This window comes from Rhinatrema bivittatum, chromosome 3, assembly GCF_901001135.1.
Source record: "Rhinatrema bivittatum chromosome 3, aRhiBiv1.1, whole genome shotgun sequence".
In the NCBI taxonomy this organism is placed as follows: domain Eukaryota; kingdom Metazoa; phylum Chordata; class Amphibia; order Gymnophiona; family Rhinatrematidae; genus Rhinatrema; species Rhinatrema bivittatum.
In genome coordinates, this window is record NC_042617.1 from 386,141,506 (window position 1) to 386,169,440 (window position 27,935).

General features: G+C 43.8%; 1 protein-coding gene across 4 annotated transcripts in view; it reads right to left on the minus strand.

Annotated features, from left to right (window-relative positions):
• CD109 (CD109 molecule) overlaps positions 1-27,935 on the minus strand; it is a 456,523-nt gene that overhangs the window by 93,072 nt on the left and 335,516 nt on the right. For all 4 annotated transcript variants that reach the window (XM_029595620.1, XM_029595619.1, XM_029595617.1 and 1 more), the window contains 2 exons: positions 12,991-13,167; positions 6,579-6,660 (listed from right to left, as the gene is read on the minus strand). In XM_029595620.1, the coding sequence (XP_029451480.1) occupies positions 6,579-6,660; positions 12,991-13,167 (259 nt within the window). The remainder of the gene's footprint in view (positions 1-6,578; positions 6,661-12,990; positions 13,168-27,935) is intronic.

Sequence of the window (27,935 nt, forward strand, 5' to 3'; positions counted from 1 at the left end):
CAACACTTGTACCACTGACATCAAATTAGCTGGAGATACATAAGGGTGCATCTAGCAAAACATATGTTAAAAAATAAATAAATAATAATGCTTGAACAGATGCTGAGATTTGTCTATCCAAAGATAACTCCTGATCTAATTCCCAAATTTTGAACTGAAGTCTGCAGTGGAATCCCCATCCCATTCTTAATTTAGAAATGCACATGGGGATTCACCTTTATTTAACCTATTTGTGCACTGGTGCTATTTTTCTCACCATTGTTCCTAGGCAGCAGGGCTGTATAAGAATATTTTTAAAGGAGGCCAAACAGTGACTGAAAATGTTATGGGTTGCTTATCCACGCTTCATGCTGACAGCATGTCCTGAGTATATTCTGTGAGCTTTCTCTGCGCAAGTGTTGTGGATGTAAACACAATGTTAGAATCTGCATGTGCAAAAAGGAGTAATGACTTGTGTATGTTGTAACAAAGCCAATAATGTATTATATGCAAGGCAAAAGGAGGCTTAAAGCCTCACAAGAAGGCATCTATTCAAACTTTCCAAGCTTTTTGGAGTCTCTGGGCAACCTTTTGCTCCCAGTTCCATGGGCTTTAGATTATAGATAAGATTAAAAGTATTTGTTTAAACTGTCAAATAAATTTGTCTAGAGACATGGGTGAACTGAGTCAGAGAGAAATACTCTCTCAGACCTTACACCTCACCCAACAATATACACTGAAGATAAAAGAAAAAAATTGAAGTTGATTGTGTCCTTGTCGAGTTAGTCATCCATCAGTGCAGCATGCGTGCATTGCCATGGGCTGCTGAGTTTTCACTGCCAATTTCTAAGATGCTGGATTTCAAAGGTGCAAATAAGACTATAAACATCCTCTTAACTATACTATGGAATTGATTCATACTTCTATGAATTAGATGACATCAACTGAAATATAGAATTATCTGACATTGTGTCAAGCTGCAAACATGTCTTAACTATTTAACTTTAGCAGAACTTTTTTCAAATACTTGTATGCAACATTTGGCTCAAAGCATTCCACTCAAGTTACCTCCATACCAAGCTGGTCTCCTTACATTTAATATTTCTTTTTTGCCTTTAGTGGCTGGTCAGCCACTTCAAAGTGGGTCACAATGCGATAGATCAGATCAAAATTTGGAAAGTGAGAGCGTTGCATTAGAAGGCTGTTTCAAATAGGATTACAATGTAGTAGTGGATTAGGTCAAGAGCTAGGTGATTACATTATAATGAGGTAGATTATATAAAGGTCCATTTGAGTAAAATAAGTTTAGGCTGGATTTTCAAAGCCACGCGCACATGGATGTGTCGATTTTATAACATGCGCACATATTCTATAGAATACGTTTCCCATGTGTACATGCGCCCCGGATTTTAATGTCTGCATGCACATATGGGCGAGGGGCCTCCTCCGCGCATGGGGAGGGGGAAATTTTAAAAGGCCACATGCGGCGACACGAGTAGGACTTCCCCAGTTCCCTCCCAGTCAGCTCCAATTAAGGAGCAGACTGGAAGGGAACTTCCCTATACCCCTATCTAAACTTCCTACCCTTTTCCCCTGTCCTCTCCGACCCTTAACCCCTTCCTAGCTACTTACATTTTTTTTGTTTCATTACTTACTGCTCCTCTGGAGCAGAAGTAACCTCCGCGCACTGGCTGGCTGCCAAACGGGCGCTTCCCCGGCCCACCCTGACCAGACTATGCCTGCCGGCCCGCCCTTTTTGCAGGGCCCGGCACTTCTGTGCCGGGCCCTGCAAAAAGGGACTTACGCACGATGTGCATACAAGGGAGTAACACACGTGGTGCGTACAAGGCCCGGCCATGCACGTAACCCCCCTTTTTTTACATGCGCGGCCCTTTTAAAAATCGGGCCTTATGTCAAACGTTGCGGAGAATTACAGTAAAACATGACAAGGCAAATAGGGGGTATTACATTATTGCAAGATATTACATTACTGGCAAATGTGCATGCAGCATAGTAGATATATATATTAAGGTCTTTACGTAGATCAAATATCTCAAGTTTCTCTACGCCCTGGTTTTTCAGTGTTACATTTGGTTTGTGATTAGCCAGTGCCAATCAGGGGGATAGGTTACAGAGGATGTCAACCTTCTGTTGGGTAAAGAGGCATGTATTTTTTGCTGACACCAGAAGTATATGTAGTCCGATTCGTTGCAGGTGGGAGAGGGGTGCATTCCATAGATCTGCTGCCACACCTCTGAAGGCTCTGAACCTAGTTTTTTTTTTTTTGTTTTTTTTTTAAATACAGTCAGGTTGTTTTGAAGGGCACAGCAGTTGGCTGTTGTTGACTTGGGCAAAGATTTCTAATTGGGTGACATTCTTTTATTTCTTTTGGTCAGATATGCAGGGCCAATGTTTTTCAGTGCCTTGAATATGAGTGATAGGATTTTAAATTTGATATGCAGTAAGATGGGATGCCAGACTAGGGCAACTAAGGGAGGCATGTTCTAGTAGTGGCATTTTGGAGCACTTATAGTTTTCTTCAATGAACTCTTTTTGAAATCCTGTGTAGATGCCACTGAAATAGTCTAAGGGCTAGATTTTAAAAGCCCTGCGCATGTAAATCCTGCTGGATTTACGCACGCAGGGCACTTGCATAGGCCACTGGCACGCGCAAAGCCCCGGGGCTTCATAAAAGGGGCAGGAGGGGTGTGTCCGGGGGCGGGCCGGGAGGGCGGTCCCGAGTCCCCCGGCACTGCAGCCTGTGGCGGAGGATGCCGAGCAGGCATAACTTGCACAAAAAAGGTAGGGGGGGATTTAGGTAGGGCTGGGGGGTGGGTTAGATAGGGGAAGGGAGGGGAAGGTGGGAGGATGTGGAAGGAAAGTTCCCTCTGAGGCCGACCCCTAAGTGTGCAACTACTGTTGCTTGCATTACCGTTTTGAGGTTGGTAGGTAGTAGGGCATAGTTTTACTATTCAGAAGCACCAAAATGTCTCGTCAAAGCTGTTATTTGGTTCTCCATAGTCAGTGCAGAGTCTAGGATGATTCCCATACCACCTCTTGTGAAGGAAAACAATTCCAATCCTGATAATGGTAATAAGATGCATCCGCCAGTGGATTTTAAAACAAAATAGATTTAAAGACTAAAGAATACAAGAATAAATGTTAGAGTGGGTGGTAATACAATTGATGGAAACTCTGCTGAAGGAGAGGATAGTGAACAATCTACAATCAGGTGGGTTTCTGGACCCGTTGCAGCATGGATTCACTAGGGAAAGGTCCTGTCAGACAAATCTGACTGATGTTTTTGACTGGATCAAGGAAGAGTGCGCGATGTGATTTATTTGGATTTCAGCAAAGCTTTTGATACAATCTTACGTAAGAGGCTCATGAATAAAATGAGAAGCTGGGGCGTGGGCACCAAGTGGAATGGATTACTAACTGATTGACAGGAGACAATGTGTAATGGTAAATTGAATTGGCTCTGTTGAGAGAACGGTGATAAGTAGAGTACCTCAAAGTTCGGTTTTGGAAATGGTTCTCTTCAATATTTTTGGGAGCGACATTGCAAAGATGTTAGAAGGAAAAGTTTGCCTTTTTGCAGATGATACTAATATCTGCAACAGAATTTATACACCTGGAGGAGTAGGGAGAATGAAAAGTGATTTAAGAAAACTTGTAGAGTGGTCGAAGATTTGGCAGCTGCCATTCAATGTCAAGAACTGCAGAGTCATGCAACTGGGGTGCAGTAATCCAAAAGAGCTGTAGGTGATTTCAAGGGGGGGGGGGGGGGGGGGCAAACGACTAACATGCATGGACCAGGAGAGGGACCTAGAGGTAATCATGTCTGGTGATCTGAAGGCAGCAAAGCAACATGGGAAGGCAATAGCTAAATCCAGAAAGATGCTGGGATGTAGAAAGAAAGAGAGGAATAACCAGTAAGAAAAAGGAGGTGATAATGCCCTTGTGCAGGTTTTTGGTGAAGCCTTATATGGTGGGGTACCGTGTTCTGATCTAGAGATCGTATCTCAAAAAGGATAGACACAGGATGGAAATGATCCAGATGAAGGTGAACAAAATGGTGTTTGTTCAGAAGACCTATGAGTAGAGCCTGAAGGATCTAAATATATATAACATGGAAGTGCGGAGATGTAGGGGAGACTTTCAGATACCTGAGAGGTATTATCAATGAACAATCTTCAAACCTTTTCCATTGGAAAGGAAATGGTAGAACTAGGGGGATGACAGAGCCAGTATCAAGAAATATCTCTTCACAGAGAGGGTGGTGGATGCTTAGAATGCCCACCCAGAAGAGGTGGTGAAAACGAGACAAATTAATTCAAAAAGATATTAGACAAACACTGGCTCTAGTGGTTCTCAACTTTTTTTCTGTCGGGACACACCTGATAGATGGTTCTCACATGCATGACACACTGAACCCATGATTGTCACAGGTCTAGATGTAAAAGTACAGTTTGCATCCTCGGGAACCCCCCTGACCCACAATAATGGATGTAAAGCAAAATTATGACATTCCCCATACAACTCACCCTACAAAAAAGATATTCTGGTTCTGGTGTCATCTCAATAACAGCAACTCAAACTCCTTTTACTACCAGGCTCAATAGCCCTACATATGAAAAGACAGCAGTTTACCACCAATGCATGTCCCCTTGAGAAAACACAACAAATAAGACTGATACAAACACTTACATGCTAGTAAAATATCTCACCTCAGTAACATACACAGAACTGACCTAACATACTCCCAGGATCTGCAGTAATGCACATAAACTAATCCGCACACAGTTACACCTGTATTAAGGAATGCACTCAACTAGTAACAACCCTATCTATGAAAAGGCAACACTACAAATATTAAATCAGGCCCTAAACACCTCCTATTAGGAAAACAGAACTAGCAAGCAGGTATAGATACCCAGGCAGAAATAACTGTAAAACTATACTAATAAGCAGAATAAATGTTTTAAAACAGCTATGAACAGAATAACATAAAACAATTAAAAACTCATAAAAACTATTAAAAATTCTCCAAACACCAATAAAATATTTCAAAAAAGCAGATATCACATAATATTAAATAATTAAAATGGCAGACAATCAAGAAAGATAAACTTAAAAAGCCACCTTTACTTACCTCCTCTAGCAGCTCTCCTACTCCTGTCTTCTTCCATGCAGGCTGCAGCACACACCAGAAGCAGCAGTAGTTGCTAAGCTCTATACTCATGGTCCTCTTCCTTAGGGCCCATGACCAATCTCTGTCTCTAACACACACACATTACCAGTCACACCTCCATGACCAGTTTCTGTCTCTCACACACCACACATCTCCCAATCAGTCTTTGACACACACACCAGTCACCTTCCTGAACAGTTTCTCTCATGCCATACACACACAGGGCTTCCCACTCCCATGTTCTATCTTACATATACGGGCTTTTCACTCCCATACTGTGTCTCACACACACCCACACACTCAGGTTTCTCACTCCCATGCTCACTCTCTCCACATGCACAGGCTTCTCATTCCCTTAATCACTTTCTTTCACATACACACACCCCAGTCTCTCTCTCACACACACCATCACCTTACCAACCAGTCTCTCTCTCATGCATGCACACACAAACAGGCTTCCCACTCTCTCACATATACAGGCTTCTCAGTCCCATGCTTTCTTTCACACACACACACACACAACACCAGGCTTCTTACTCCCATGCTTTTTCTCTCACATTCACACACATATCAGTCACCTCCCTGACCAATCTCTCACACACACTCCAGTCATCTCCCTGACCAGTCAATTTTATTGTCTCTCACATACACACACATCACCTCTTTGACCAGTTTCTCTCAATCACACACGATCTCTCTCACACACTTACACACATGCTCTCAATCACACCATGCTCTCAATCACACATACACATTCTCTCACTTACAGGCTGGCTGTCTTCTCTCACTCACTTCCTCCCACCTCTCTCCCCCCCCCCCCACCCCCGAGCACAATGGTAGCTGCAGCAATCTCCACCAGTCCCTGCAGGCCAAGAAAGAAGAATCCCATTGGCTGTGGGAGGCTTATACTGCTGTCTCCTTTGCCGATTGCCGGCTGCTTCGATTGCTCCAGGCCACGCAACTGCTCGGGGGCTGATACTGCTGCCGCCGCTACTTTTCCATGCGTTACGGCTCTTTCGCCTTCCTGCTCACTGCACTGCGTATCACTTCCTGTTCCGGGGCAGGCGCGGGAAGAAGAAAAGGCCAGCCACGGGTGCCACAGCTTCCTCTAATAACGCTGCCATTCCCATTGGGCTTGAACGTGCTGTTAGCCTGACGGCAACAGCAGCAGGGAAGGAAGAACAGCGGGAGAGACCGGGAGCACGCGACACACCTGCCGGTGCTTGGCGACACACTGGTTCAGAAGCGCTGCTCTAAAGGCTTGAAGTTGAAAAAGAAGAAAGGGGTGGTGTAATATTTCTGCATGGGGGTTAACTTGCATGGTTCAGCAGTTACTCCCTTAAGGAAATTGCTGGGCTGACTGGATCTTTATCTGCCATCATTATTATGCTACTATGTTATATACCATGTACTTCCTGATGGATCATTGTTTCCAAAAGCACTGAAAGAGCCATCATCTCTTTGGAAGGTAAGCTCCCTTTGATAGCCTGGGGAGAAAAAAAAAAGTACAATACAGAAGCTCTTAGGAGATTAAGAAAGCAAGCTAAATTATGTATAAAATGTGTTAACCTTGAGAGCATGTTAAATAAGATTTTTCACAATAACTTTATTAAAGTATTTGACATCTCACATTTATTCAAAAAACATTTTAGTCAATATGTATGTTTGAATATATTGAACCAAGGAAATGTTTCAGTCATAAATATTCCAGTGTAAATCTGACAGCATAAAGTATATAGGAATTTGTTTTCAGACCTTGAAACATTTATACTAAAGAATACAGACATAATTCTGGCTCATTTATGAGATACCATTGCACAATGTTTATTCTGGTAATGGTAGGCTCAAAACCAATAAAATATCTGTTACTCTTCAGGTCATGTAAAGGTTTTTTTTTTTGGTTTTTTTTAATATGTCCCTGTTTTATTTCCAATAGGAAGTGGAGACTATGAGCAGTGTACGTTAGTGGTGATTAACCATAAGTAAAAATGGTACAGTGCTGAAGGATCACAGATCCTTGTAGTGAATTAATCAAAAAATGAAAAATGAAAATTCAAGGCAAACGTTTTCACCTTTTATTCAAGGATACTTAAGAATAAAAGTTCAGTCCCCCGACACGGGCCATGTTTCGCCACATGGGCTGCATCAGGAGGGACAGAGGCCCAGAGGACACAGACAAATTTATGTTCCACCTACTTTCTACAAAGAGGCAGATAAGAAAATGATTCAATTTCTCTCGCAAAAGAAATCACCTTGTATTGCCTTTACAAAGCTGAAACTTCTCAAGCATCAAGGGGGAGCAACTTTCCTAATTTTAACCTTTATCATAAAGCTTTCATCCTTAGACAGGGATGAAATCAAGAAATCATAGATTATTATTATTAGTAAATTAGCTCCCTGGTACCAGTCTGGGCAAATATTTCTAGCAAAGCCCTCATTTCATTGCCTGCTCATAAGGCATTTTGTTTCATGGAATGGATGGTAGATATTAAATGGCCCCAGTTAAAACGATTTTCCTTCCAGAATAATCCTACTTTTAAAATTAATAAAACCTATTTGCTGGTCCAGGTAGTTAGATAAAGGTATTAGGTCATTAATACATGTGCTGAAAAGATGGATATCTCCTGTCCTTTCTGGAGAATACATCTTTCACCTTCATATTATTTCAAACACACCCAACTGAAACACCAGTAGCTGATTTGGAAATTGAATTTCACAGTCAGCCAATTTGCCTGGGGGCGCTGAAATGTCGTCTTTTTTGGCACAGATGTCAAGGCCGCCAGTGCCCTATTTCAAGATCTGGGAGGTGGGCAGGGACAGTAGGCTTGCTCCTGCCCTTTTTATGCTTTTAATTCGGAATCCACAGCAAGTGGGGTAAAGAGGGGGCCAGGTAGGGAGGTCCCCAGCCCATGTTTCTGGGGTTGGGGATGGGAGATGGGTTGGGCCTAGGGAGACCCAGCCATGAAGGACTAGGCCCCAGGGATGTCTTAGGAACGCCCTTTTTTATTTCCATTTTTAAAGAAAAAGAACATTTTTGTTTCATTCCAAATGGCCTCATCCATCTCATTTAACTCTTTCATATTAAATAAATTTATATTTATTTAAAGCTTTTTTATACCGGCATTCATGATAGAATCACATCATGCCGGTTTACAAGTATCAAGGGGGGTGATAACCTAGAACGTTTAACAGGTGACAAGAAGCAAAAAAAGTTACAATAAAACAGGGGAAGCAGGAACTGGGAGAAGACAAGAGGCCTGAATGGTTTTTAGGAATGAGAACAAAAAGGACAGCTATTTACATAGTACTGGAATGTAACTTGGTGGTAGTTGCAGTCAGTCCGTTGGGTCTATTGGAGGAGTCAGTGAGGTTCGGGAAAGTCTTAATTCTTTTTCTAAATGTTAATAAGCAAGGTTCCTGTCTGAGGTCCGGGGGACTTGCGTTCCAGATAGATGGTCCTGCCGTGGAGAAGGCTCGTTCCCTGAAGGTGCGGTGGTGTGTCGCTTTGGATTGAGGGACATGTAGCGATCCTCTGTAGGCTTCTCTGATGGGTCTGAATGAGGAGTGTCGTTTGAGCGGGATTTGAAGGCTAAGAGGGGCTTGGGAATGGATGGTTTTATGGATGATAGTAATGGACTTACGGAGGATTCTGAAATGTACTGGTAACCAGTGCAGATTTTTGAGAATAGGAGAAATGTGATCTCTTCTTCTGGTGTTTGTCAATATTATAGCTACAGAGTTTTGGAGCATCTGAAGAGGTTTAATGTAGGAGGAAGGGAGACCTAGCAAGATAGAGTTGCAGTAATCTATCTTGGAGAAGATCACTGCTTGGAGAACTGTTCTGAAGTCCTGGAAGTGGAGGAGTGGTTTGACTCTTTAGTACTTGCAATTTGTAGAAGCCGTCCTTGGTGGTGCGGTTAATGAATGATTTTAAATTCAGCCTGTTGTCAATTAAAACTCCAAGGTCTCTTGCTTGGGTGACAAAGATATTAGATGGTGCGCTTTGTGTGATATTGCTGTTTTCCAGGGAGATGAGGAGGAGTTCTGTTTTAGCTGCGTTTAGTATCAGGTTTAGACTAGAGAGAAGAAGGTTAATCTCTCGTCGACAAGTTTCCCAGTGCTCAAGTGTTTTAGTAATGGATTCTTTGATGGGGATCAGTATTTGCACGTCGTCTGCGTAAAGGTAGTGTTTTAGTTTGAGGTTAGTTAGCAGCTGGCAGAGTGGAAGGAGGTATATGTTGAAAAGGGTAGGGGAGAGGGAGGAGCCTTGTGGAACGCCCAGTGATGAGTCATAGCGGAGGGATTCTTTGCTATTAATTTTGACCTTGTAACCTCTGTTGCTAAGGAAAGATTTGAACCATGACAAAGCTATTCCTGATATTCCGATGTCTGCCAGACGGTTCAGGAGGATGGAATGGTTGACGGTGTCAAAGGCTGCAGACAGGTCGAGGAGAATTAGTATAAAGGATTGGCCTTTGTCCAGGCCCATGATGAGGTGATCAGTCAGCGAAATGAGAAGGGTTTCGGTATTTAATGCCTTGCGGAACCCGTATTGGGTGGGATGCAGTATTTTATGATCTTCTAAGTAATCGGAAAGTTGAGAGTTGACTAATTTTTCCATTATCTTGGCCACAAAAGGAAGATTGGAAATGGGGCGGAAATTGTTGGGATCTTTAGGATCAAGATTCGGTTTCTTTAGGAGAGGTTTCAGAGATGCCAGTTTTAGAGCGTCTGGGAAGATTCCCTGAGATAAGGAACAGTTTATGATATCAGCCAAGGTTTTGGAAATGGTATCTGGTATTAGCAGTAGCAGTTTTGTAGGGATATGGTCGAGTGGATGGGAAGAGGGTTTCATTTTCTTTACTAGAGATTGGATCTCTGAAGCTGTGGTGGGTTCAAATGATTCAAGCGAGATGTTCTTGTTAGGGAGATGGTAGGAGCTGATAGTCGAGGGGGGTTGGGGGTAACAGTTAAGAGATTGGAGATTTTGTCATGAAAGTGCAGTGCTAGTTCGTCAGCTTTGGATTGTGCTAGGTTGTTAGGGATCATAGGGGCGTTAGCTTGAGTTAGCTCAGCTACGTAGGAAAATAATGCTTTGGAGTAAAAAATAAGGTCGTGAATCTTGTGGGCGTAGAAGTCCCTTTTTGCCCTTAGGGTGGAGTTCGTGTAGTGGTGGAGAGTTAGTTTGTATGTGGATAGTGTGCAGGAGCTAGGGGTTTTGCGCCAATTGCTTTCTTTCCGTCTGAGGTTTTGTTTGAGTTGACGGAGTTCGTTAGTGAACCACGGTTGTTTTTTTGAGGAGTTGGGGTTGAGTTTTTTTGTTGCTAGAGGACATAATTTGTTTGCTGCTGTCTCTATAATGTTGCTCCAAGATCGAAGGGCTGAGTTGGGGTCTGACAGGTCAATGTCTGGAAGTTCATTAGCCAAATGGTTGCTGAGGACTTCTGAGGAACAGTTTCTTCTGTAAAGGAACGATGATTGAATGAGGTGGGTGGCACGGGTTTATGTCATGGAGAAGGTGGCGGAGATTAATGAGTGATCTGACCAGGGGACCTGAGTACATTCCGGGGGGGATGTGTGCGTAATGCCAGCGTTAATGAAAATAAGGTCCAGAGTGTGGCCTGCTTTGTGGGTGGGCTTATTGATGATCTGTTTGAAGCCCATAGCTGAGAGGGTGGTGAGAATAGCCTCACAGTTGGTTGTGAGAGTGGAGCTGTCGACATGTAGATTAAAGTCACCTAGGATCATTGCCGGAGAGTCCAGATTCATGTATTTTGCAATAATTTCTACGATGGAGGAGGCATCTGATTCAAGAAAACCTGGCGGTGCGTAGACGAGGAGGATTTGAAGTTGGTCTGATTTGAATAAGCCGATTTCTAGTTTTGAGTCAGAGATTGTTGGGAGTTGGGAGAATCTCAGCTCTTTTTTGGCTGCTAGAAGAATTCCCCCGCCTTTTTTCTTTTGTCTGGGAAGGGAAAAGAAGTCGTGAAGCTGTGGGGGGAGTTGATTTATTAAGGCTATGTCTGTTGGTTTGAGCCATGTTTCTGTAATGGCGCAAATGTCTGGATTGGAATCTAGTAGATAGTCGTTAAGGATCAGAGATTTCTTGGTAAGAGATTGTGCATTGAATAATGTGAGAATAGAGCGAGACCTAGTAGTTGAGTAAAAGGTGAAATCATGATTGGGATGAGGGTTTTGCTGGTGCGCGGTTGCGATTGCATAGATTCTTTACTCATGGTGATGAGGCTGTGGCGCAGAATTGGGAGACCTGACGGCATTGTGTGGGAATGGATAGAGCTTGAAGAGGCTGGATGAATGCTGGAGGAAGCTGGGATGAATGCTGGAGGAAGCTGGGATGAGAGGTGGATGAAGCTGAGAGCATGTGAAAACAGGAGCTCTCCGTTATCGGACAGCTTCTTCCCAGCTGTGCTGGGAAGAAGCTGTCCGATAATGGAGAGGTCCCGGGTCGGAGTCCTGGAACGCTCCAAGGGGCGTGCTAAGGGGCAGGCCCCTTAGGTCGCGCTCCTTCGGGCACGCGACGCCCGGCGCGAGACGCCGCCGGGAGGGTCGCGGATTTAAAGGGCTTCTAGCTGCCCTCTGATAGGCCTAGTGCCGTTCCGGGGGTGCGGCTAAACTCACCGCGTGGCGTCGGAGTTTTTCTTTATCCCTGCCCTCTCCTCTTCCTTTTTTTGTTTTTTGTTTTGTGTTGCCGCTGGCGCCTCCTCTGCACGGCTATCCCTATCCACCAATTCTTCATCACTCCCACCCAAACAATCCTCCTCTCAACCTTCCCCTATCTCACTCCTCTACAACCTCCTAAAACTCCATCAAATCTAGTCATCCCCAAAATTCTTCTATCTTCCTCAGACCCTCATGACCCCTCAGTTAATGATCTATCCCTTTTTCATTTTTCCCCCCAGACAATCCTCCTCTCATTCACTAGACACTCTTCACATCCTAGCCCCAGCTGATTCCCAAGCCCATCTCTCTCTCCCCATCACTAATCCAAAATGGCTGGAGGAGAAAGAGAGCAGCAGCGCCCCAGGATGCATCCTCCACCTCTGCCACATACTAGTGCTTTGAGATATGCAGGTCACTGTATTGCAATGCGGTTCAAAACACCAGTTATGCCCTGAGAAGTAGAGGAGGACATGGCCCAAAGCATCTTCTCTTACTTCCTCCTTCTAGGGCCCAGATCAGTGGCAGAGAGAATGGGTTTACTGGTGGGCAGGATCAGTCGTCAGCCCAGCGAGATGGGATCTGCAGAGTCAGCTTGCACTACCTCCTCTTGCCGTGTCCCATAGTATATATATATAAATTGTGGAACTTTACGTATGTCGCAGACTAAAAAGACCAGAGTGACACATCAGCAAGAGCATAAGGCATTCCAAAGTATACATACTGTAAAAAAATGCCTAGAAAGGGTAAAACATAAGGGCAGAGAGCTGACCAACTAATGGACCAATAACAAAGCAAAACTGTTTTAAGATAGGAATGTGGAGAGTCATCTTAAAAGATGGAATTTGTGTTTTGAATTTATATTTCTAAGGGTGTCACAAATTATATATGGATGGGATATGTCAGGATAATAGGACCATAGAGTGACTTCTTGCCTTCAAAAATGGGACTGCCAGAGGACAGAATTCATATTTTTCCTGCTGTAACTCTGAATGTTCAGTTTTATTAAAGGAAAGCACAGCATCTTCCGCTAATTTCATAAATAGAGGTGGCAGTAATCTGATAAAAATTGTATAAGAAATAAGTGTCGGACTTAATTGAAAAGAAAACATCCCCAAACTATTTACTTGAATACCCACCTTCTATCATGAATGAAATAGCTTTCTGTGAAATTTCTTCCGTTATGTGATTTGTGCTAGCGAGGTAATCCAGAATATATATATTTGGTGCAAATCTGATCATGTTCTGTTCACCACAGCCAAAAGGCATCTGAATTAGTGACTCCAAGCCACTGATGGAAGGTCCAACAATATCGCCTGCAAGAGAAAGTCAGATTTCAGCACACCTGAAAGGGCATTCTGCAGTGTTTCAAAGGTTTGTGTGCTATTACACCATTGGATTATTCTTCATTTGGCTTAATGAAAGAAGACAACCTATAATGAATCCAGTATTTGAAGAATAATTTTCCATAATTTTCGCTATCAGTACTCTTTTCTTCCCCAATCTAAGTGAAAATTGGTGCAACCCACTGTGAAGTGGGCTATCAGATCCATTACGGGGCGAGATAGGAGATTCAGTTTATAAATAGGTATTTTTAATTTCTCCTGACTTTAGATAGCATTTTTTTTAATGTAGCAGAGGTTAATGTGAGTTCAACAAGGCATGTATGCTTACATTACTTAGTAAATTCCTGCCAAAGAAATGCCTAATGTTACAAAGAAGTTCTTTGTCCTCCAGGAACAGCTTAACTCTAAAGTGTGCAGCAATTAGATTTTGAGAATTTTCTTGAGCTTTTCATCTGTTCCTCTTTACAGTGCAGTGAAGAGAGAGATGAAGAGATTCTGCTCAAGGTCCCACTTGTGAACCCTACCTCCCAAGTTCTCTGCTCTAGTTCGCCAAACATTTGAAGAAGAGAAGCAACGTTCTCCTGAAACTACTTCCAAGTTCAATTCAATAAGAGATCTCAATAAAGAAGAGAGGCGTCTGTTAAAACAGCTCATTCACCAGTGACGTGCGGGCCCATTTCAGGCCTCTGGAGAGCCATTGCTTTTATGAAGGATTTGTTTGTTGTAGTCTTGCATCATGTTAAGCCTTGTTTTATGCTCTTGTTTTGTGTGCGTCTTTGATGGTATTATGTTTCTATCCCTCTTCTAAGGCTGTACTATGGAGATCACACTCAGTCCTGGAGCTAAGACCTAAAAAATTTTGGCAGAGCCCCAGCTAGGATAATCTGATTGGAGTAGAGGGGAGAGTAAACCTCCAGGACCCAAGAAGCAAGGGGAAAATCTTTACAGTGGATATTTTCTCAGTATGTAAACTAGGTGGATGTGAGAGCCAAAAAAATATCAGATTGGATATACTGGATAGGTGTTCCAAATACATTTTACTGTGAGACATCATCAATGGTTATAAGATGAAACTAGCCATTTCCTTACTGTTACATCCATGTTTGGTATAAAATCCCAATTCTGTTTAATCTGTGTACGTGTCCCTCAGTGTTGCAGGCTCCAGGGTATGGAAGCAAGGAGGTCCCATAGCTGAGTATGGTTCTCCCCTTCCAGTAAGTAAAAATACTTGAGGTCACAGATGATTTTCCAAAGACTCCTATTCTTTTCAGTCTTCTCTCTCTCCAGCTGAAATCTTCTACACTTCCCTGACTCTCCTCAGATGCTAATTGGATATTTCTAGCTGAAAGTCCAAATAATCAGAGGAAAAAACTCCTCTTTATCTCCTCCTGAGCAGGAAGGATGACAAATTTCCTTCTGAAACCAAAAGACTAATCACTCAGTCTCCAAACACTTGATAAAAAAAAAAAAGGCAGTGTTAAACACATTCCAACCACTAGATATGAGATGGAAAAACTGTACTTCTCTCTTCCTAGCCAGAGCAGAGTGCTTCCCCTTCCTGAGCAGAACAAGGGGACCCAGGAAAAAACCTGAATAAAGACTAAAAATCCTTAAAACAAACCAAAGTACTGAGGTACACTTATCAGCTAAGCTGGGGACCAAAAAAAGTGTCATCTCACTTCCTATCCTTTATAGCCAGAGGTGTGAGGCCCAACCTAACAGAAATAGGGGACCAAAAAATAAATCTGTCCCCTTCAAGTGCTAAACCAGAAATCCACATTGCTTTTCCTTCAACTTCCAACAAAAAGCCACACAGATCTCAGCCGCCACCTGCACTTGAGTAGTCAGGAGCCCATCACCATCACAATCTCTCAGGGGGTGCTGTAGCAAAGTGGTATGTTCCACTCTATTTCCCTATTGGTCCTAAATTAGAACCAGATTCTAGTAGAAATCCCAAGGGGGCCTCTACATGTTGCTAGCTGTAATCTGCCTAGAAAAACCTGATTTGTTTTTGGCAGAATAGAAGAATCTTAAATACATTCATTCATTTGTTCCACCACTGTAAACTAGTGAAAAACAAGTCTCAAAGGAAGGGCTTTTCTGGATGCGAGGAGACAGATTTGTATTTTGTGGTAGCTCAGTCGGGTTAAGCCAATTTCCTTAGGCTTATTTCCTTTTTTCTTTTTAAATTTCACCTCTCTCAGTGTGGCTTATTGAGCTATATTTTGTGGTAACTATAGCTGTAATTGTTTCCTAATATTGTTAAAGCAAAATTGCTTACCTTGTAATAGGTGTTATCCCAGGACAGCAGGATGTAGTCCTCACATATGGGTGACATCGGTAATGGAGCCCTATGTACGGAAAACTTCTTTAAAAGTTTCTATGAAACTTTTGAATGGCACCGGAGTGCCTACTGAGCATGCCCAGCATGCTATGATATTCCCTGCCACAGGGGTCTCTCTTCAGTCTTGTTTTGTAGCAATAAGCGTTAGCCAAAAATAAAATAATAAACCGTATCGGACCCAACTCCGCGGGGTGGCGGGTGGGTTTCGTGAGGACTACATCCTGCTGTCCTGGGATAACACCTATTACAAGGTAAGCAATTTTGCTTTATCCCAGGACAAGCAGGATGCTAGTCCTCACATATGGGTGATTAGCAAGCTAGAGGCTGAGTCATTTGTGCTAAAGTAACCGTAAGGTATTGTTATTGAAATGAATCAGCCGAAATCACAGCAGGTTGGATGTAGAAGGAGTTGGGATTATACTGGAAACAAGCTCTTTAAGACGGATTGTCCATAGGCTGAATCTTGTCTTCCTTCTTTGTCTAAGCAGTAGTGAGCTGCAAAGGTGTGAAGGGAACTCCATGTTGCTGCTTTACAAATGTCCAGAATAGGTACAGAGCGAAGGTGTGCTACTGAGGTTGACATTGCTCTGACTGAGTGTGCTTTTACTCGCCCTTGAAGAGTAAGGCCTGCTTTTTCGTAACAAAACTGTATGCAATCTGCTAGCCAGTTTGACAGAGTATGGTTACCCACTGCTTTACCTGGCTTGTTTGGATCATAGGATACAAACAGCTGACTGGATTTTCTGTGGGCTGTAGTGCGGTTTAAATAAAAAGACAACGCACGCTTACAGTCCAAAGTGTGTAAGGCTCTTTCTCCTTGGTGAGAATGAGGCCTAGGAAAGAATGTAGGTAAAACTATCGATTGGTTCAAGTGAAATTCCGTGACAACCTTAGGAAGGAATTTTGGGTGTGTCCGGAGGACTACCCTGTCATGGAGGAACTTTGTAAAAGGCTCATATGTGACTAGTGCTTGTAGTTCACTGACCCTTCTGGCAGATGTAATGGCTATGAGAAATACCGTTTTCCATGTAAGGTATTTAAGGTCACAAGTATTTATGGGTTCAAAAGGAGAATGCATAAGTCTAGTGAGTACTACGTTCAGATCCCATTGTATGCTTGGGGAATGAAGTGGAGGTTTAATGTGAGTGAGGCCTCTCATGAATTTACTGACGAGAGGCTGTGTGGAAATAGATGCATCTCCCAGCTTGTTATGGTAAGCTGAGATTGCACTTAAGTGTACCCTTACAGATGATGTCTTAAGACCAGAGTCTGAGAGGTGGTAAAGGTAATCTAGTAGCGAGGTAGTGGGGCAAGTGAAAGGATCTAAGTCCTTTTGAGTGCACCACAGCGTAAACCGCTTCCATTTGTAGGAATAATTCTTTCTAGTGGAAGGTTTACGTGCAGCTATAAGTACTTGAGATATAGCGGATGGAAGCTCTCAACATCCATGCTGTCAGGGACAGGGATTGAAGGTTGGGATGTCGCAACTGACCCTGCTCCTGAGTTATGAGATTGGGAGCTACTCCCAGGCGAATGGGATCCCTGACTGAGAGATCTAGCAGTGTGGGGAACCATACTTGTCGAGGCCAATATGGGGCTATGAGTATCATTGTCCCCTTGTCCTGTTGTAGCTTCACTGGTGTTTTGGTTATAAGTGGTATTGGAGGATACGCGTATAACAGGCCTGAGTTCCAATGGCGAGCAAATGTGTCCTTTGGTAAGTTGTTCTGCTGTCGGAGTAGAGAGCAGTAATTGTTCACTTTGTAGTTGAGCTGGGATGCAAAGAGATCTATCGTCGGTTGTCCCCAGCGTTGGAAGATCTTGGATACTATTGCTGGATCCAAGGACCATTCGTGTGGTTGGAACTGACGACTGAGGCGATCCGCCACTGTGTTGTTTATGCCCGCTAGGTAGGTGGCCCGTAGAAGAATTGAATGTGTCAGGGCCCAGTCCCAAATCTGTGCTGCTTCTTGACAAAGAAGGTAAGAACCTGTCCCTCCTTGTTTGTTGATGTACCACATGGCTACTGTGTTGTCCGTTTGGATCAAAACAGCTTTGTGTGATAGGCAGTCTTTGAATGCATGCAGCGCATAGCGTATAGCTCGAAGCTCTAGGAAGTTTATCTGAAAAGTGGCTTCGCGTCGTGTCCACTTGCCCTGTGTCTTTAGATGACCAATGTGTGCTCCCCACCCTAAGGTGGATGCATCTGTAGTCAACGTCACTTGTGGAACTGGTTGCTGAAAAGGTAGGCCTTTGAGCAGGTTGGGCATTAGCGTCCACCAGAGAAGTGCAGCTTTGAGCTCTGGTGTGATATAAATAGGAGTGGACATTGGTTGAGTGGCTTGTATCCACTGTGTTTTGAGTGTCCATTGTAGAAGTCGCATGGTCAGTCTGGCCATGGGAGTTACATGAACCGTGGAAGCCATGTGCCCCAGAAGAATGAGGCACTGGTGAGCTGTCACCTTGAATCGGTTGCGAAGATCGTGAGTTAAGAGGACAAGTGTTTGAGCACGGTCTCTTGGTAGAAAAGCAGTCGCTAGCGTAGTGTTTAGTTCTGCACCTATGAAGTGTAGTAGATGAGTTGGTGACAGATGGGATTTCTGATAGTTGATGAGAAACCCCAAGGAATGAAGGACTTGGATGGTGAGCTTGAGGGAAGTGACAGCTCCTTCTCTTGATTGACTTTTGATGAGCCAATCGTCTAAATAAGGGAACACGTGCACTTTTTATTTGTGTAGGTGTGCCACTGCTGCAGCCAAGCATTTCGTGAATACTCTTGGTGCTGATGCAAGTCCGAATGGCAGCACTCTGTATTGAAAGTGTTGATCCAGCACCCGAAATCGCAGGTACTGGCGATGAGGAGGACAGATGGGGATGTGAGCGTAGGCATCTTGAAGATCCAGAGAGCAGAGCCAATCTCCCCTTTGAAGAAGAGGTAGAATGGAGCCTAGGGATACCATGCTGAATTTTTCTTTTTTGAGAAATTTGTTGAGATTCCTGAGGTCTAGGATAGGACGAAGGCCTCCTGTTTTCTTTGGAATGAGGAAATAGAGAGTAGAATCCTCTGCCCTTTTGAGGTCCAGGAACTGGTTCTATGGCCCTGGCTCTCAGAAGGGTGGATAATTCTGTTTGAAGAATTATGGAGTGTTGATTTATTGAGTGAGAGTGAAGTGGTGGATTCTCTATAGGGGTAGTTGAGAAATCCAGCCTGTAACCGTGAGTTGTGATGGATAACACCCACTGGTCGGTGGTGATGGAGGCCCAATTGCTGAGGAAGTGTTGAATGCGGCCTCCTACAGGTGTTTCTGGGAACGGATTTTTGTGGCTGCTGCTCTCTGGGGATGTTCAGAAACCAGAAGTGGCTGTCGTTTGTGGAGGTGGTTGAGCCCTCGGTTGTCTTTGTCTAGGCTGCTGGCGTTGTGCTGGGCGGCTAGGTCTTTGTCTACCTGCTGGGGGGTAGTATCTACGTTGGCGATAGTAAGGCCGTTGAGTGTCTCTTCTTGGAAACTTTCTAGAAGAGGCCTGCGACTCCTGAGGCTGAGACGACAATTGCTTTAACGTCTCCGAGTGGTCCTTAAGGGTCGCTACAGCTTCTTTTATCTTGTCTCCGAAGAGATTATCCCCTAAGCATGGTAGATCAGACAAATGATCTTGGACTTCTGGGCGAAGATCCGAGGCCTTTAGCCATGCCCATCGTCTTGCCGCTATAGCCGATGCTGACAACCTTGCTGCTGTTTCAAAACAGTCGTAAGTTGCTCTGACTTCGTGTTTGCCAGAGTCAAGGCCTTTATGTATAAGTGTTTGAAATGCCTCTTGATATTGATCCGGAAGAGCAAGAGAAAGTTCCTGAACCTGTTTCCAAAGGTTCCTTTGGTATTGGTTCATGTACAGCTGGTAAGATGCAATTTTTGATACCAGCATTGAACCCTGGAATACTTTCCTGCCTAGGTTGTCTAACAACCTACTTTCCTTCCCAGGCGGCACTGAAGCATGGGACATTTGTCTCTTTGCCTTCTTTTGGGCGGATTCTACCACCACTGATTGGTGGGGCAGTTGTGTTCTTTGGAATCCTGGAGTTGGTTGTACCAAATACGTGGCTTCAGCTCTTTTGTTAACTGGTGCGACAGAACTTGGATGCTCCCAGATCCTGTGTTGAAGTTCTTGTAAGACTTCTTGGACCGGGATTGCCAACATCTCCTTTGGAGGGTCTACAAACTGTAAGACTTCCAAAGTCTTTTGTCTCTGATCCACCTCTGTTTGTATAGGGAATGGAATGGTATCAGCCATTTCCCTAACAAAATTTGTAAAAGAGAGGTCTTCTGGTGGAGACTTTCTGTGATCCTCAGTTGGAGACGGTTCAGAGAATAAATCTTCCTCCGAAGAATATTCAGAATGGGAATCATCTGGTTCATCCTGTGGCCTTGGATAAGGAACTGACGTCTTTATAGGTGAGTGTGGCCTAGGGGGCCCTGGCACCCCGGAAGGGCCTGGAAGTGGATCCTGTGGTACTTGTTTTGTCAGGATTCCCAGTAGTGTGTCCAATTTATTGAAAACTGGGTGCAGAATGGGAACATCCTCCTGAGGAATCGGTCCTGGAATCGGCCTTCCTGGTGAGGGCACCGGTATGGGCATCGGTGGCACCGAAGAAGGAATCGGTGGGGGCGTATGCGGTATTGGTGAATGCACCGGGGTTGGAATCGATATCGGTTCCCACGGCATCGTCGATGACCCCGGAATCGTTGGTGCGGAGATGGGCATCGATGGATGTGGAATCGGCATCGATGGTGGAATCGCCTCTCGGAGAGCCTGTTGCACCGCTTGACGTATTAGGCAGTCAAGTTCCACTCGCACAGCTGGTGAGAACAGAGCAGCTGTGGAGGGAGGCGGTGTTGGCGAAGCCGATTCCTCCTCAGGGCACTGAGGAGGTTCGGAACCCGGCACCGATATCGGTGGGGATCGCCCGTCAGTAGGCCTTGGAGCCTCTGCTTCCGACCGGGTTTTCTTAGCCGGAGAGGCCGTACCTGTGGTAGTGTCTTCGGCCACCGATTCCCTCCGTCGTCGATGGCGATGCTTCTCGGGCTGCTTGTCGCTTCCTGAAGTGGATGCCTTCGATGAAATCGACGGGGATGGAGTGGATGCGTCCCCCGCAGCTGGAAGTTTTTTCTTTAACTGCAGCTGCCGAACCGAAGCCGATGGAGACGACTGAGTCGAAGTGGACGGTCTTGGAAGCAGCTGAATTGAAAAAAGCTGTTCCATCTTCTCGGCCCTAAGTCGCCGACCCTTACTGGTCATTTCAGCACAAGATGGACATGTCTGAATGTTGTGATCCTTGCCTAGGCAAAGAACACATTCGAAATGCGGGTCGGTAATCGACATTGTTCTATTGCAATTCGGGCACTTTTTAAACCCGGAGGCCATAACGCCGGACGGCCGTCGACGGCGAAAAAAACGAAATATCTCGATCCCAGCCGGGATTCGAGAGAGAAAAAAGTTACCGCCGGTAACTAATGGGAAAAACCCCTGCGATGAAATTAGTATTTTTCGAAATTTTCCGAATTTTTTGGAGATGAAAATTCACCTCAGACTCCAATTATACCGCGAGGCTAACCGCTTCGCGGAAAAAAGAAGACTGAAGAGAGACCCCTGTGGCAGGGAATATCATAGCATGCTGGGCATGCTCAGTAGGCACTCCGGTGCCATTCAAAAGTTTCATAGAAACTTTTAAAGAAGTTTTCCGTACATAGGGCTCCATTACCGATGTCACCCATATGTGAGGACTAGCATCCTGCTTGTCCTGGGATAATGCAAGTTTTCATCTGTAATTTGTTTATGGTGTTTACATTGTTCTTGAATAAAAATTGTTGTATAGTTTTTAAACGTGGTAAAGAAAAAGTAAAAAAAAAAAAAAGTTCAAAACTATAAGCCTGAAGAACAAATTCTATAGCTCTGGTTTCTGTTATAGAGTAACACTAGCACCAAAATAAGTCCAAAGAGGCCAAACACACCAATAATACAACCCAAGAAGAGTGGAAGCCCTAATGGCAAACTTAGGCCTGGATTCACTAACACCGGCGGGCTCTCTGAATCCCGCGGTAACGGGGGGGCGGTCCTGCGATCGCTGCTGGCATCACACCAAAGAACTACACCATAATAGGTGTCGTTATTCGGCGTGAAAATGACAGCAAAAAGTATGCGTACCTTTCGCTGTCTGAGAAGTCATCGCAGAGTCGGCATCGGTGCCGCCCTGACGACTCCTCTTCCGGGGCCGACTCCGCCCCGAGCTAGCTATCGCACGCGTGTCAAAATGTATCTGGCGGAAAACGGTGATCACTTCCAGCATCACATATAATGCAAAAGATTACACATATGTCACGGTATGTAGCATATTTTTTTGGTTCAGATTGCTTCATCCTAACGGAAGTTACAACAGAATATTTGGGGCCTCTTTCGAGTGAATCTCCCTGTATAATTAAAGAATCCATTTGAAAAGAAATAAATGTGGCAAAACAGAAAAATTATATGAAATAAACATTATAAGAAATAAAGTGTGTCACATACAATGCTGGTCCTCAAAAAGAGGGATCCAGATACACAACCCCAGGAAAAATATTTATAATTAAGAAATCGCTAGCACTAAAGGGGGTAGCTTATTATAACATGGGAGGACTATATTACTGGACATTCTGTGCTCTACCTATAGAGGTTGGAGAAACACTTGAAGAAACCTTAGATTTATCACTCAAAAAAATAGATAATTGGGATGGTTGGAAAAAAAAAACCAGGAAACATCACGATATTTTATCAAGCATTTGCAGGGAAATTTAAGCAGAAAACACACTCCCAAGTTCTGAAACCTGGGGTTTCATTAACAGAAATTGTCTTCTCCTCTTCTGTGTCTGTCTGGCGAGATCTGGAAAAATTTGTACTTTTAAATTTAGGAAAGGTTCCATGTGATGGCAGAAATACATTTTAAGGATTCAATTTCTGTCTGACTCTAATATAAAGAAAACAAAGTAGCCAGAGTGACTACATTTTCCTCAGATGTTTCCAAAATTGCAGTGAAATTCAAATTCCCAAGCTCTATAGGTGAAATAACCTGCCTTCGCTCTTCTTGGGTTCCATCATTGTTCTGTTATAGAGTCACAGAATACCCCTCTCCACCCTATCTTCGTTTGTGAAATGAAAAACTACACATTTTTGCATGACACAAGACTACTAGCTTTGTAACATTTTCCAATATGTTCCCAATTTTGGTCTGGCATCATTGCTATTTTATTTGGATTACTAAATACTGTGAGGTCGATACTGGAAAGGATTTGTCTGTGTAACTTAAATTAACCAGATAAACCCTAAGATTTGAATTTCCCATCCCATTAACCTGCAAAATTTTATACCCGGGTAATTTTTTACCCAGGTGACATTTAGCTGGGTATAAAGAGGGAGAGTTGGTTGCATTCTGGGAGAGGGACTCAAGTTTAGCTGACTATACCTGGTCAGACAAATGCTGTCCTAGTTATGCAGGTAATTTAAGACAAATATATTCAGTGGGAGATTCAACCAGGGTAAGTCCTGATGAATACCTGTGAGGATTATTGGTGTTTGGGTGGATCCTTGGACACTGTGGCAGCTGACCACGCCCACATGGGGCAGCAGTCCCATGAGGGACCACGGTGTCCGCTAGACTCTGGACACACAGAGATTGAATCTTTATTTAAACAGTTTTGGAAACCACCAGAGATGGCAGTAGTGAATAGTAGATGTTGAGCCCGGCTAGGCAAGTATCCCACAGGATGCTGGAACAGCGAATCCTCTGCTTGGCTGTGCTGTAGTGGAAAGAGACAGAGTTATGAGTTCACAGTGAAGTTCTGAGACAGGGAGACTCCGTGGTATAATACTCAGACAGCGATTGCACTAGATGAGAGGTCTGGCACTGGAACAGAGGGCAGGCCCTCGAGGAGCGAGTACCTGGTTCCAGAGAAGCAGTACTGTGGAAAAGATGGTAGTTGTACTCACAGATGGATTCTGTTAGTGAAGTCTTCCAAGTAGAGAAGATGGTAGATGCAGGCAGCGACTCAGGGAATATGGGCTCTGGAGGAGCGAGTACCAGTTCCTGATAGCACCTCAAAGAAATAGAAGAGGCCCCCGAGGAGCGGGTACCCCATTATCAGTAAGCATTCCAGAGAACGCTGGAGTGGCAGAGTAGCTTCAGCATGGAGAGCGAATCCCATCCGCAGTATCCGAGTCATTGCTAACTCGATTAGCTAGCAAAAGAGGTAGGCTTAAATATCCGGGCAGCATGATGTCATCTCAGGGGGACGCCCCTGAGGTTAGTGCCAATGAGGAAATAAAGATGAGGGCGGCGTGCGCGTTCGCACCCTATGGTACCTTGGAGGAGCATGGCGGGAAGCAGCACCAAAGCCGGTCCGGGGATGCCGGAAAGGTTGGCAGACAGACGCCATGGCAGCCAATAGTCCGAGGTGAGCGGGAGGAGCTGCAAGAAGAGTAAGGTAGGTGGGGCGAAGCAGTCGTAGACCGATGGTCGCAACAATACCCCGGCTACAGTCTCAAGGTAACTTGCTACTGCTTGCACTGCTGAAATTTTTACTTCTGCGCAAAGAACTGTGCAGAAAGTGCAAGCAAATTTGTTGCAGTTGAGCCCTTAAAAGGTAAACTCTTGCTAGGCTTTTTGCAGAAGTGTTTACAGTGGCTGGGTAGTAGAGGGAAGAGTGTGATAACTAAACTTGGATAGTCCCCTGACAGCTGCAAATGTAAAGTTAGTAGCATCTCAGATTCAGACCACCTGGTGTGAGTGGAACTGCTTCAGACCCTGACTGGACTGGAAGCTCAGGTACGAAGGAGGGCAAACTGATTCACAGTCACATAGATAGGTAGAAATATGATCAGAGGTCCATGGAGTCCAAACTTCTTCTGATTGCCTAAGAGTTTTCTCTCTCTCTACATGTTCATCCAGAAGGCGGCACCATCAAATTCCCTCCCCCAACACCTCCACATTACCTCTCCACTTCACCATTCATCTATAGCCAATTCTACAACAAGGTTTTCTGAAACTCAAGTATAGCAGTGAACTTTGAATTCTTGATTTAGCATGTTTACCTATATATCATATCCTCCAAAATCTTTACTTTCTACAGTGCCATATGCAAGTCTTCACACTCTTGTAAATTTCTCACATCCTGCTGTTTAAAAAAATACAAATCAAAATGCATTAAAGAGTTTGTTTCACTAATCTACACAACTTAATCTACACTTTCATTGTGGAAGATTAAATTATAGTAATATTCCAAAAGTAATTAAAAATTTAAAAAGCAAGACTTGAATGCATAGGTCTTCACACCCTTCTATTCAGTACTTGGTGGAAACCCTTTTTGCACCAACACCAGCAAAGAATCATTTATGCTGAGCGTCTAACATCTCTGCACAGGAGGATGGTGCGGTTTTGGCCCTCTCTTCTTGGAAGAATAACTCAAGCTCTTTTGTGTTGGCTAAGGATTTATTTGTTGACTGTAGTCTAACTCTTTCTACAGATTTTCTATTGAATTCAGGTTTGGACTTTGGGCCACTTGAGGATATTCGATTAATTATTGCTAAGCCACTCCATTGTTGTTTTTGCTTTATGCTTAGGATCATTGTCCTGATGAAAGCTGAAATTTCTCCCAAGTCCATGGCAGACGAACAGGTTTTTCTCCAGGTTCTGCCCGCACCACAAGTCTCTGTACCCAGTGCTGCAAAGGATCCCCACAAATAATGCTGCCACCACCATGCTTTACTGTAGGAACTTTGTAAGCAAGGTGACACATATATTACATAGCATTCAGACCTAAAGGTTCCATTTGGTCTCATCAAACCACAAAACCTTCTCCCACATGCATGCAATGTCCCCTAAGTGTTTCTTTGCAAATGCTATGTGGCATATCACATGGCTTTTCTTAGGCACTGGCTTCCTTCTTGCCACCCTCTCATATAGGCCATATTTGTGGAGTAAACAAATTGTTGAAGAGTCAACATTTTTCCCAGTCTCAGTAATGTTAGGCCTCATCGTGCCCTTCCATAGCAGTTTCTTTAACTCCAGGTTACTTACTTTGAATGGATGGTCTGATCACAGCAATGTCTTGGTAGTGCCAAAGTGTTTCCACTTTCCAAGGATTGACTTGACAGTGCCACAAGGGATATTCAAAACACAATGAAATGTTCTTATAGCCTTGCGCCAATCTCTATATTTTAATAACATCCTGGAGTTATTTTGGCAGCTCTTTGTTTGGTACTTTAGACCTTCACTTCAAATTCACTTCATACAGCAGCAAGAGCTTGGTTCTTCATCCAGAAGTTTTTGAGTAGCTCAACTGGACTGAACACAGCTAAACTCTATTTAAATTATGGGCCTTGTTAGGGCAATCTTTGGAATTGGGGTTAATTTGAATTTGCTATAACAAAGGGTGTAAAGACTTATGAAAACCTTTTTAACTCCTACTTTTGAGATATTTTTATAATTGTTTTCATGACAAAAGGGTAGAATACATTGGGTAGATCAGTGAAACAAACTCCTATTTTAATGCATTTTGATTTGTATTTTTTTTAGACAGCAGAATGTGAAAAAGGCAAGTAAAACCTTATTCAATATACTTTTGAATTAATTTAGTAACTACTATTTTTACCAAAATGTTCTACAATTTAATACAGTTGGTGCACAAACTGAGGAGTGCACCCCTCTGGAGGGGGAGAGAGTATATATGTCTCCGAGGCCTCCATAAGATACAAAAAAAGATGCTTCAAGTTTGAATAGATTCATGTTAAGCTGCTCTCAGAGTGGAATTAAGTGCATTAATGGAGTTTTATCTAGGGCCCTGCTTCCCATTTGGCCCAAATATCTTTACAAGGTGTTTAGCAATTTTTTTTTTTTTTTTTTTTTAAAACATGAACATCTACTTTTTGACAGACACTTCCCCTATTTTCACCCTTCATGTCATACAGATTTTGGATGAATTAATGCCTCAAGGCACAGACTAGCCAAGTTTTACTATATAGCCAAACAGTTCTCCCTAAAACCAAAGAAGCCTACTTCCTAGGATGTGTGCAGGTGCATATCTGCAGTCTGTAGATGTGCATGGATCAAAAATAGGTCACCACTATTTGTGTCCTCTTGTCTCCACCTGACATGTCCTAACAATTGGATAGGACACCAAACACAAAAGTTAAGGGGACATACACACACACACAGCACAATGTCATAAGCCTTTTCCTTTGGAAAGTAGATGAAAAAAGGCCAAGTTGGGATTTGATACACGAGTGCCACTGACAACATAAAGACTGATGGAAACAAAGAAAAAAAACCAAGGTGATACCTTTTTATTGGACTAACTCAGTCCTCATAACCAGCCAACTGGGTTTTCAGGATACCCACAATAAATATGCATGAGACAGATTTGCATTCAAAAGGATTAGTGCATGCAAATTTATCTTATGCATATTCATTGAAGATATCCCAAAATTCCAACTGGCTGGGTATATTCGAAGTATTAGGTTGAGAGCCACTGAACTAACTTAATATATTTCTTGATTAGCTTTCGAGAGTTATGGCTTCCTTTCTCAAGTGACTCACAAGCAGGCCAAAACCTGCCCTTGGACGCATGTTTTCCCTTAACTCTTATTCAGTAAGAGGCGGAAAACACGCATCCAACCCGTGGCACCGAATAGCGCCCTCAAGGCCCTATTAGGTATGCCCGCGCGATACAGAAAGTAAAATGTGCAGCCAAACCGCACATTTTACTTTCAGAAATTAGCGCCTACCCAAAGGTAGGTGCTAGTTTCTGCCGGCACCGGGAAAGCGCACAGAAAAGCAGTAAAAACTGCTTTTCTGTGCACCCTCCGACTTAATATCATGGCGATATTAAGTCGGAGGTCCCGAAGGGTAAAAAATTTTTTTTAAATGGGCCGGCGGCTGTCGGGCCGAAAACCGGACGCTCAATTTTGCCGGCGTCTGGTTTCTGAGCCCGTGGCTGTCAGTGGGCTCAAGAACTGACGCCAGCAAAATTGAGCGGCGGCTGTCAAACCCGCTGACAGCTGCCACTCCAGGTCAAAAGGAGGCGCTAGGGACGCGCTACTGTCCCTAGTGCCTCCTTTTGCCCGTTTCTACTGCACCACCTAATTTAAATACAGAATCGCCTGCACAGGCGAGTGGCCCGTCCGCTCTCCCGCGGACTTTACTGAATCGGCCCGAAGGTTAGGCAAGCGTGGCATTATATGACAAATGGATCGGCTAGCCATGCCTTCCTTTTCTGACAGAATCTGATCAGGCTGGCACTAGCAGATCTGTGGTGAGCAGGGAAGTAGAATACCTCAATCAATTTCAATGCCAAAGCTCAATTTTGAGCAATAG